This window comes from Bidens hawaiensis, unplaced genomic scaffold (genome assembly GCF_021521415.1).
Source record: "Bidens hawaiensis isolate Kalapana, Puna unplaced genomic scaffold, B.hawaiensis_p1.1 tig00013755_1, whole genome shotgun sequence".
In the NCBI taxonomy this organism is placed as follows: domain Eukaryota; kingdom Viridiplantae; phylum Streptophyta; class Magnoliopsida; order Asterales; family Asteraceae; genus Bidens; species Bidens hawaiensis.
In genome coordinates this window covers 194284-206924 of record NW_027492173.1, presented here as the reverse complement: position 1 = coordinate 206924, position 12641 = coordinate 194284, and the positions used below count along the sequence as shown (strand labels likewise).

Here is a 12641-nt window from a genome sequence, read left to right as displayed (position 1 = left end):
TAGTAAATATTAATACATAAAAATGAATTACATTTTTCGATCTATAGATATACATTAACTTGTACCTTTTGTCCTTAAATCTTTCATGAAGGGCTTCCATCATCCTTTGCGGTTAGGCTTTGTCAGGAATTTCACGATTTCGACTAACCAGTGCTAACAATTTAGTTAACTATTACAAAATAACTATTAAAAAAAATCTTTAGTTTGTTTGAAATATATAATAATAAAATAACCCAAGTAAATAACTAAACTAAACAAAACAAAATTAATATACAGTAAAATGAAAATCTATAAAAACAACATTTTTATTAAAAAAACAAAACATAAATAAACAAGTTAGTCATAAGTTTGTGAAAGAAATTATAAGAATAGTTGATGAAAATATTGAAAGAAAGGAAAATAAAGTAACAAGAAAAAAGGAAAGGAAAAGAAAATAGCTGTTAAAACTAGATATATTTCTTTTAATAGTAAAATAGTAATTTTGTAAAATGTGAATATCATTATTTGAAATAGTACAGTCTTCACCATTTTAAAATGAAGTAGAGGCGAGTTTAAATCTTCCTTACAGGTGTATGGTTAGAGGGAATTTTAGGTAGCAATAATTAATCGTATAGATTAATTAGCAATTACATTGGGTTGATTAAAAGTTAGAGATTTTGATGGGTTAAGGCTTAAAATCTGACTTGACTGTCACAATGATGAATTTCTTTTTGTGTAGCATCAAAATCAATATGAATAATGACATTTATTCTAAGAATAACTTATTCAAATATTAAGAATAGTTTCAGACGCTGTTAAAAAAGAAATATTCTAGTAATTTTTTTTGTTTGAACAATAGAAATATAGAGTAAATTAATAAAAGATACTGTAGCCAATGGAGTGTTGGTCCATTGATAAAGCCATAAGACTTTAGAATAGAGGTGTATAAAACCAGTTTTAAATCCAAACGAACCGTTTTAGTCAACGGCTGGTCAAAACCGGTTTAGCTCAAACCGCTTCGGTTTATAAACTGATTTAGAAGCAAGACAGGCCGGCCTGGTCTAGGTGGGTTCAGTCCGGTTTAACCGGTTTAAAACCGGTTTTTTTCCTCAAATCGATATCAAAACTTGCGGTTTGGCTTCGTTCATGAACCGGTTTGGGTGAAACCGGTTTCCTTATCAAACTGGTTCGGGTCGGTTTGCCATGAACCGACCTCAAACCGTTTTTTTTGTGCACCTCTACTTTAAAACTCCAAAAGTGAGACGTAAGTTCAAGTCCATCAAACGACCAGAGTTAAATAGAAGTTCATCGTTAGAAAAATAACAATAATAATACAAACTCTTGGTTGATGTTACCAAAATACCAAATGATTAAAAGTTAACGGGAATTCTAAGGACATTCACACCTTTTTGTATAAAAACCAACTAATACGTCTCCTATAGAGCTATACGTGACGTATAGGGTCCCATAAATCTCTACGTATAATTCTATACGTGAGGAGAAGGGGGGGTATAGAGCCTCGTATAACCCATATAGTTTTATACAAGACGTATAGGGTGTCTGGGTGTCCCCTTAGACCCTTCAATCCGTGTAGCTAGGGATGAGTCACAACGAGTATCACATCGCAACATTATCCATCCAATAATAACTCCCCATCTCCTTTCTTTCAACAACACTTCTTAAATAAATAATAAATAATATAAACATAAACGTTGACGTCACACGTCAATTTCTTACACTTGGACGCTGACGCCATTGACGGCGATACCTCATTAGCCGTTATAAAGCCACCTCTTTCCGTTAATGGCGCACGTTAGCCCTAATCCTATACACGTATGTATAACCAACACTCAAACAAACAGTACTCATTCATTCCAGTATTCAATATTCACGCCTGAGTGAACCCTACGCTATACCGTCATGTGTTTATTGCATCCAATTCACTTACCGGAGGTTTGAATCTCAAATACCTAATTTACAACCTCTGATTCGGTTCATTTTTTGGATAATTACATGTTAATTCGATTTAATTGTTCATACACGTGTTTATTGAGTTTAATTGAGTTACGGAAGCTTAGAATCTGGAATACCTGATTTACGAGCTTTGATTCGGTTAATTTGATGCTTATGAGCATTGTTTGTGATATTAGCAGGTTATTTAGCTGAATTTGGTTACTGAATCTCGTAGATCTGAACCGTTGATGCGTGTCGGTGATGACGGTTGCTGGTGTCAACTGTACTGGTGAGATTTGACTTAGTTTGACTGTTAATCTGATGTTAATTGTGGTTAGAGATTAGGTTTTTGTGTATAATGTGAATTAATTAGTTAATGCTGTATTAGTTTAGCTGATTTAGGGTTTCCTCGTAGCTTAAACCCTAATTGCAGGTTTTTTTATAGGATATGGATGTCTAAGGCGTAATGTTTTATCAATTTAGCTGTTACTTGTTGATTCCAGGCAGTGGCGGAGCCAGAATTTATTTTCTATGGGTTCGGGATTTTTTTCGGGCGTCAAAGTTTTCGAGCCCGGATGGGTCATAGACTCATATGCCAGTTATTATTGGGCCATTTATAATGTTTGTTAGTAATTTTTATAGTTTTCTTAACTTTTTATATTTTATAAAGAAATATTCGTTATGAAAAAACTTTTGAACTAAATTTTTCATAATCAACGGGTTCGAATACTTTTTTTAAAATGATATTGGGTTCGCTCACCGAAAAAGAATGGGTTCGCTCGTTAAATCGTACCTATAAGTTATATATAAAATCAAAAATTGACCGGATTCGGCCGAACCCGATGAAATATATGTGGCTCCGCCACTGATTCCAGGTTATAGAAGATTGCTTAACTATAACCGAAATAAATAAGCTATTAACGAGTTGAGCCAGGGTGAGCTTGAGCTTGAGCTTGAAATTAAACGAGGCAGCTCAGCTAGGCTTGAGCTCGATTTTGAAGTTAAATGAGCCTAAGATCGAGCCAACGAGTCGAGCTTGGGTCGATTTTGGCTTGGTTACAAAAATGAGCCAACTTAGCTCAGGTTGTTTCAAATCAAGTTTTTTTAGCTGGTTTTATTTGAGATTTTATCGAGTGAGCCGCGAGCTTTTTGAACAGCCTAAACCGAATGATCGGTTAGGTTTCCGTTAATTATCCAATGTATTTTTTTATTATTTCTTTCCTTTGTTTTGGTTAAAAAATGGTTTGGTAATGGTGTTCTAAGCTCAATTTTGAAGTTTCGAAGCTGAAATATGCCGGTTCTAAGCTCGGTTATAACAGTTGCAGCATGAATTTAAATGTTTGTATCTAGAAATGGAGGTATAAAACATGGAAATAGAGGTATAAACTTTTGAAAAAACACAAATATACAAGGTTGTGTTACGTTCGGTTTCAGTTAAAGTCGGCTAACGAAGACACAATAACGATAACTAAATGGTCGGTTAACCAGATTCACTTAACCATAACTGATTGGTTTTGTCGGTTATGACGTTTGGTTTTTGCTCACCTCTAGCTTCCATGGCTTAAACACTAGTGGTAGTTCATGTTAGGATATCTAAGTTTTGGATGTTATAAAATTGTCCCCCATTCACAATTGCTAACTATGTTTAGAGTATGATTAATGATCAAGCGTTTAGTTATTAATCATTATCTAAATTTTGTACTGTTATGACTTGTTTTACCTATGGTGGACTGATTATGCTGCATTCATTTAAATTGCAGGATCAGGAAACAGTATTCATTGTTTATTGCTGAAACAGTTATTTGTTCTATATATCCTCATATGCACTGTTGATGCTGGTTTTACTGATATTGGAACTGGGGCTCAAATTGTACATCACCATAAGAGAGGGTATCCTCACCATGGTGCACCCAAGCTTGTGCTAGCACCAGCTGAACCACCTAACTATGGACCATTGGTGACCTCTGCTCACTCCCCTTCAAACTCACATTTTTCAAAACCTTTAATGAGAAAGAGTGCAACCGAACCTCCTGTTGCTGGATTTACACCTCCAAGGCTAGCGATTGCTCCTAGTCAATCGGGCCCCACATTACCTACTGGCATAGCCCAGCCACCATTGTCTCCTCATGCATCCAGTAAGACTTCTTTTTTCTCTGTAATATTTTCTTTTGAAAATAATTATAACAGGTTGTTGTGTTTCTTTTTGGCAGATTGTTGTGGGCCCGGGACAGTGCTAAAACGGCACACAGTAGAAGGGTGCCACTGTGTATATCCGATAAAGCTTGACATTCTTCTTTTTAATGTCTCATCGAGTCCAAATTGGAATCAGTTATTTGAACAGTTTGCTTCTCAACTTGGTCTAAGAACCTCTCAAATCGAGCTAATAAACTTTTATTTACTCAGTTTATCAAGACTTAATATTTCAATGGATTTAACTCCACACACAGGAATCAGTTTTTCTTCCCATGAAGCTTCTGTAATAAACTCTTCACTTTCTATGCATAAAGTTCATCTAGACCCCAAGCTCGTTGGTGGCTATGAGCTTCTTAATTTAACCTGGTTCAAGTCCGTTGCCTCTGCTCAAGGTAATTTCATAATAATTTAATATTAAGCATTGTTTGTTTGTTAAATACAAACTCTTTAAGTAAATCCCAGTTTTAGCAATCAACTTTAAACTAGAAACAAAATAGATGCCCGCTTACAGTTTTTTTTTGTCTGATTTTAGTTGATGTCACACATGTAAATGATTATCTGGAAAACTTAAATAAATCATTAGAAGTTGAAAAAGTGATCTTTTCTGAAATTTAGATTAAAAACAATTATTAAATGTCACATCTGATGCCACAATGCCACATATGTAAAATATGCTTACGTTGAGAAAGAGTATTGAAAAATGTAATTGTTATTAAATTTAGATTAGAATAATTATTAAAGATCATATCAGATGCATTTTGTCATACATATATACGCTAAAATGACAAATAAGATATCATTTCAACAGTTTTTTTTTTAAAATCAGCAAAACAAGAACGTTACTTGTGGCTATAAATTAGTAATAAAATGTAGCTTGGTTGCTAAAAGCTATAATAAGATGTAACTTGGTTTTCTATTTTACAGTTTACACCTAATTTAAGTTGGGTGCTAAAATCAGTAAAAACGTATAAAGTTTGTTTTTTGTGCAGTTTTCTCTTAAAACAAGCATTGAGCTCCTTTTTGCATTGTAATTTATTATTGCAGAACCTAGCGTTGCTACACCGCCTGCAAAGCTACCTCTCTCAACGCCTTCAACTCTGACATCATCAAACACTTCTAGTAGTGGAAAGCACCTCAGTTTGATTCTTGCTGTTGGAATTGGTGCTGGAATTCTATTGCTTGCGGTTATTTGTATTCTTATACTTTGTTTTTGTCGACGAAAACCTGAACCATTGCCAAAAGAAACTGGTATAGATTTATGCTAATTATGAACCTCAAATTGATTATTTAATTATTGCATTTCCAAGACATGCATAATCACTTTTTAGTGTTTGGGTAATTGGGTAAGTAATATGATTATGGTTACCTGATTATTTTTGAGTCAACATAATCGGTTAAGGGGTGGTTGTAGCAAAATTGATTTTCCATGTGGGCTTGTAAACAAACCGAACAAAAACGAACCGTTCATGTTTGTTTGTTTAATTTTGACCAAACAAACAATCGAACACAAATTATTAAGCGCACGGGGTTTTCTTCTACGTGTATGTTTGTTAAGAAAATGAACGTGTTCGTGTTTGTTTATGTTTGTCTGTAAAAAGTATAAACGTAGGTTCACGAATGATGAGATGACATAACTGAACACAGATGAACAAAATAACTGAGCTACAACCAATTAAAAGTGAATGTGAACAAACAGTGTGATGGGCCTGAAAATTTACGAAATAAACGAACTTCCTGCCAACCGCTTCGTGAACAGTTCACCGAACATTCGGTACTTCGGTTCCTTTACAGGTCTAAGGGCTAGTGTCACTTGATGACTGATTTTTTTTGCTTATGTGGCTCTTCTTCTTCTGATGTGTTTTATCACTAAAAGTAGTTGTACACCTGTTACTTATTTTCTTCAGTTTCTTACCTTTTTTACCTTTTGGAAACAGATAAGCCAAGGACAGCGGAATCTCTTCCAACCGCAGGGTCTTTTACACACCCAACCAGCACACGCTTTCTTGCATACGAAGAACTCAATAAAGCAACAAATAACTTTGAGCAAGCTAGTATCCTTGGTGAAGGTGGATTTGGAAGAGTTTTTAAGGGTGTTTTAAGTGACGGGACTCATGTAGCTATAAAGCGACTTTCTAGTGGAGGCCAGCAAGGTGATAAGGAGTTTTTGGTAGAAGTTGAAATGCTCAGTAGGTTACATCACCGAAACCTTGTGAAACTTATTGGTTATTATAGCAACAGAGATAATTCAGAAAACCTTCTATGTTATGAACTTGTTCCAAATGGAAGTTTGGAAGCTTGGCTCCATGGTAAGTTTATTTTGCATCTAAGGGTGGTATTGTCTTTTTGTGGTTAAGGGTATTATTGTCTTTTTGTAGGCCCGCTTGGGGTTAACTGTCCATTGGATTGGGATAACAGAATGAAGATTGCACTTGATGCTGCAAGAGGACTTGCATATTTACATGAGGATTCACAGCCTTCTGTTATTCATAGAGATTTTAAGGCTTCTAATATTTTACTAGAAAATAATTTTCATGCTAAAGTTGCAGACTTTGGTCTAGCTAAACAAGCACCCGAAGGCCGAGCCACTTATTTGTCAACTCGTGTTATGGGTACATTTGGGTTAGTTCCTGTGAAGCTTTTTTAAACATGCAATTTGAATTTTTTCTATACATTATAGTAGTTGCTGAGCCGGCATTCGTTTACAGGTATGTGGCCCCCGAATATGCTATGACCGGGCATCTGTTAGTCAAGAGTGACGTGTACAGCTACGGGGTGGTCCTGCTTGAATTGTTAACCGGAAGGAAACCCGTGGATATGACCCAACCATCAGGACAGGAGAACCTTGTATCTTGGGTTAGTTGTTTTTTTATTTAATTTATGATTTTAAACAAAATTTTTACGATTAGTACATGTTTATAGATGATTTGGTATTAATAATATTCGAGGTGCATAACTGGCGGGTCTAACCGTTGGGTAACAGGTTTTATATTTTTGGATTTTGGGGATACTACATATAGTGCATCAAATATGATTACACAAATTGTAATAGTTCAATAATAATGTGATTTTTATAAAAGAGAAAGAGGTTTTATGCCTTAAAATGCACTTAAGACAAATTTTGGCCCGTTTGACATGTTTCCTTATGGTACTTTTAATTTTACCCATTACAAATAAAGCATAATCCAGAACAACTCATTCATAAGTAAACGGGGCAAAATAAAAGTGTGATTTATAATAAAGAAATGAGTTTCATGAATCAAATACACTTGGATAACATTTGGCATGTTTCTTATTGTAGTTTATTTTTATTTATTAATTTTTTTTTATTTTACCCGTTACAAATAAAGTTAACCCAAAACAACCCATATGTAAGTAAACGGGTCACAATAAAAGTGTGATTTAAAAAAAATAAAAATGGGAGGTTTCATGCATTAGATTACACTTTGGATAACTTTTGAGTTTCGACCCACCCGTTTGACATGGTTCCTTTTATGCTACTCTTTTATTTTACCTTGTAGAAATAAAACGTAACCCATGTTAAACCCATTCATCAGTAAACGGGCCAAAATTAGCACTTCATCATTACTGTATAAATCTTTGTTGTACAGTCGAGGCCAATCTTAAGAGAGAAGGATCGTTTGGAAGAACTAGTGGACCCAAAGCTCGGTGGAAAATACCCAATTGAAGATTTGGCTCGAGTTTGCACAATTGCAGCAGCTTGTGTAGCACCGGAAGCAAACCAACGGCCCACAATGGGGGAAGTTGTACAGTCACTAAAAATGGTACAGCGTGTAACAGAGTATCAAGACACATCAGCAACAGATACTCGGCCTGTCCAGAAACAATCATCAACCACATTTGAATCAGACGGGACATCTTCTATGTTCTCATCAGGACCGTACTCAGGCCTGAGTGCATTTGATCATGATCATATCCCACGTGCGGCTCTCTTTTCAGAAGACCTTCATGAAGGCAGGTAACCGGTTTTTCATATCTGGATTTGGATTTTGGGCCCGGGTTGGATTAAATTTGGGCCCATTTCAAATCATGATTAAAACCTTATGTTCGGAAACTGAAAGAGAAAAGCGCCCCAAGAATTTCGTTGTACAGTAGGTATTGTTGTTTATGGCGTTTTTCCCTTCGAGACAAACATAATTGTTAACGAATTTTTGTTAAGGATTAGCTTCTTTGTTTATGTATTTTTAGAATCATATCTGGTGTCATTCATGAAAATGCCCAAAATTATGCGTTAGGAAACATAATCTAATTAAAAAAAATTCAAATGAAAGTGTTCCTGGGTTTTAGTTCCACCGTGTCAGAGAAAGTTGCTCTTGTGGTGGCACAACGACTGTCAAGTGGCAGTCAGCGGTATGGCTTCCCGGGGGAACGCCCAACCCAAACTCTGAAGCCAGCGTGAGCCCGGTTAAGACAACATGGTCTGACAAGAGTGGGGCAATGGGGCTCTCCAAATTGGAGAGTGCGGTGGCCTAACACACATGAAAGTCGCCGTTTTAAAAAAAATGAAAGTGACACGTCAAGCAGACAAATTCTAGAATCCGTTACGTCTCAAACATAAATGGTGATGGGAAAGTCATCGTTGTCGTGAAGAGGAACCTGAACAAAGATATTAACGCATCACGTTATTGTTTTATAGTGTAAGTATAAGAAGACATAGCAAATATACATGTTATTTGACATAATTTGTCCTTTAACTTTATTTAAGGGACACATGTTTTAAGCTAGAAACATTTCATATATATTCTAAATAATAATTTTTATTTGAGTAGATATAGTTTATATAATTTGTTTTGTTTTTCTTAATTAAACTTAAATGTATAATAGATTTATGTTACAATTGTATATTATATACACTACATTGAAATACTACTATACATATACAAATATTATGCTTATATAGTCCTTTTATTTTATACACTCAAACAAGCTCTTATTATTTTATTTAGTGAACTCAGATTTAGACTTGAGCTAGCCAGCTCTTATTATCAGTCTCGAGTAGTTCGCAAAACATTCGACTCGTTTATAACCAACCTGCTTGATTCAAGTCTTATAATACAGCAGTTTCTTTTTTTGTGTATATAATATTTCTTTTTATAAGCAAAGAAACAGCTTTTTTTGTGTATATAATATTTCTTATAATACAGAAGGATGTACTTGCATAAGATACAAATTCCAAACATGAAAACAGATTCATATTTATAATTGTTACAGTCTCCGAACATGTTCGGTTTAAAGATTACAGGCTTTGAACCATCCATTGCTTTGGTTGCTATCATGTCGATCTTACTCGCGGAAAATCGATCTCCAGTTCGATCCTGGGCAACAACATTTTAATTTTAATCTTCTTTTTTACCAATCCAAATGATTCATGACTCCAATCACCTTCCTTTTGGATCAACAATCTGCGAGAACGCGTTACCATCATTATCGCTATCGTAATCATACTCATCATCACCTAGGCTCAGCGTGTTCATATGCATCGCGATCATATCACTACTTTGAATTGGCACTTCAACCATCCCGCCACCCGAAGAACCTGACTTCTTCCCGTTTCTCGTTTCTTCACCGTTTGTTTCCGATTTAAGCACGTATTCCAAAGTCCACAACACATCACCCATCGAGGGACGATCAAGCCCGTGATCCGCTAAACACTTCAACGAGCATTCTGTAAATTTCTTAAATGACTCAGGTTTAATCGTCCCTTTTATATGCGGGTCCACCATCTCTTCCAACGTCCCTTTTCTCGAGCATTGCAAAGCATAATCGGCTAAACTCACCTGCTCTTTCGGGAGACTCGGGTTCAAAGCGGGCCGGGCACATAACACTTCAAAAAGAACAACCCCGAATGAGTAGACGTCTGATTTTTCAGTCAACTGCTGTCTTCTGAAATACTCGGGATCTAGGTACCCGAAACTACCCTTTACCACCGTGCTCACGTGGTTCTGGTTCAAATTCGGGCCGGTTTTTGATAACCCAAAATCCGACACCTTCGCGACCCAATTATCATCACATAATATGTTTGTCGTTTTCACGTCTCGATGAATAATCGTGTATTTCGCTCCCGTGTGTAAGTAGTGAAGCCCTTTCGCAGCCCCGACTAAAATATCGAGCCGTTGTTTCCATGTAAGGGTAATCTTGTTACCTTTATAAAGATGTTCGCGCAACGTTCCTTTGCCCATGTAATCATAAACCAAAACCATCTCGTTACCTTCTTCGCAAAACCCGATTAGTGAGACCAAATGTCGGTGTCGTAGCTTCGATAACATCTCGATTTCCGTCACGAATTCGTTTACCCCTTGCTCGGAGGACGGGTTAGATCGCTTGACCGCCACTTTCATGTTCCCGTCGATTATCCCTTTATAAACTTTCCCGAAACCCCCAACCCCGATAACGTTACCCTCCTCGAAATTATTCGTCGCGCTTTTAATCTCGACTAACGAAAAATACCGACAATTGCAAACCGCATCCGAAGACAAGCTACTCCCACATTGGCTTTTCCCGGATATAGTCGACTTACTAGTCGAGTTCCCATACACCGGGAGCCAGCTCGAGACACCTGAATCCGACCCCGCGACCCGCTTCTTCCGCCGAATCACAAACAATAAAGCCATCGCCACCCCGATCGTGGCAACACCGCCCATCGCCCCACCCACCACATGATTAACCGTTATCGCGTCCGGGTCATACGCTTCCCGGTTCGCAATCAACTGTTTCTGCATCATTTTCGACGGCTCCGGATTCCTACCCGCCAAATTCGTTTTCGAATCACTAAGTTTAAAAACCTCCAACCCATTCAACAAAACATCATAAAACTCCGGTTTTAACTCGATATTCGTATGAAGCGTGACCCATAACTCTTCGTCCCCCGACTTATCACCAACATATATTGCGAAATCCTTTCGCGTCGGGACCCCCTTCCCGCCCGTCCACGCAATAATATCCGCCGTGGCGAATGCGGTCTCATTATTCAAATATATTTCAAAAACCCTTTGATTTATTTTATCAACTTGATACTCACAAAAATGAAACCTAACTAAATAAGTAAAATTAGCATCCACAGGAAACAACCATGTCACATTACTTTGCTTATTAACATTCGGATCCGGTCCTTGAGACCTCGCGGTCTGGTAAACATCCGCGGGAGCCGTGGCTTCCGGCAACTCCTTATAATCAATCGTTACATTCGCTTTATGCGTAACGGTACCTGCACCAAACATATACGGCCTGTCGTCGTACCAGCTCCTCATTAATCCACCCGAATCATTCGTTGGCGGAATATACTGTCCGCCGACGTTTAACCGAAACATATTTTGCATATTTGTCGACGTGCCATCGATCGTGCCGGAGTCGTAATCCACACCGACTAATCCGGCCTGATCATCGAACAAATCTGGTTCAGTTATTAATTCAATTCCGTTAACGAATGCGAATGTTTTACCATTACCGTTACCGTTAGGTTTGAATGTTAGGGTTATAGTCTCGGAATTAAAAGCGGATAACGAATACTCCTTTATAAGGTACGCTTGGGACAACGCTTCAGCGGTTATAAACGCGCTGAAATTTTTTAACAATGTGATTGAATTCGTTACAACGGTTGCATATGAAGATGTCACATTAAAATTCGGGTAATCCGAGGGGTAAAAATGTAGGCGGAGGATATACCGGCTGGTTAAATTGACGGTGAATTTGTACGAGGTTTCGCCCGTGAAGATTCGGGCGGTCATGTACGGTACGTCGGAGGAAAGTGAAGGATCTTGTGTTGTGGCGGTTGATGAGACGGATTTGTGGCCAAAGACGAGGTATTTGGCGTCGGATTCCCATTTTCGGTTGTCAGCGTCGGTGCCGGGGTCTTTTGAGCCGCAAGTTAGGGATAACGGTGCGGCGGTGATGGTGGCAGATGGTGGTATGGTTAGGGTTAGGATGGTGGTTAGAAGGTGGATGAAATTGGGGTTCATGATATGTTTAAAAGTTTTTGGCGGTAAATATTGTTAAAGAGGTTTAAAGATTTACCGGTTTTTTGAAAATGATTTGTGTGGAATGTTTGATTTGGTTGGTGGAATTAAGGAGTGAACGAGAGTAAATATAGGTAACGGGGACTATGATTTTTTTATTTAAATAATATCTATTGTGTGTGATCATAAATAGTCAAAATATACATTATTATATTTAAATGGTATTCTTTATAATACATAAACAGAACTTGTCAAACTCTTGAAAAAGGTTAAACTAGTCGTGACGAGTTAACTATTAATAAACTATTCGTGTAGGGAATGTAAACCGGGTAAAAGTTGTCGCGATTAAATGACTTATGAATTACTCGTGGGCGTTGTTTACGAGGCATGAAACTTATTTAGTGTCACACCCCGATCCAGAGCCTAGGAGTGTGACAATCAGTTGGTACCTGTTTTGTAAATATATCAGAGTAGCGGGTTCATTTTAGCGGAAGACTTTAAATATTAAAATATTAATTTACATTATCAAAATTACTTGGGAATTAA

General features: G+C 37.1%; 1 protein-coding gene and 1 pseudogene across 1 annotated transcript; one reads left to right on the top strand and one right to left on the bottom strand.

The window, feature by feature from the left end:
- Positions 1–3247: 3247 nt before the first annotated feature.
- Positions 3248–8292, top strand: LOC143544819 (uncharacterized). Its single transcript, XM_077036820.1, has 8 exons — positions 3248–3290; positions 3693–4067; positions 4143–4517; positions 5170–5373; positions 6060–6431; positions 6501–6744; positions 6831–6978; positions 7734–8292. Exons 1-8 carry the CDS (start codon positions 3269–3271, stop codon positions 8103–8105), a joined length of 2112 nt encoding a protein of 703 aa, XP_076892935.1. The 5' UTR covers positions 3248–3268; the 3' UTR covers positions 8106–8292.
- Positions 8293–9521: 1229 nt separating this feature from the next.
- LOC143544794 (receptor-like protein kinase ANXUR2 pseudogene) lies at positions 9522–12098 on the bottom strand (annotated as a pseudogene).
- Positions 12099–12641: the final 543 nt, after the last annotated feature.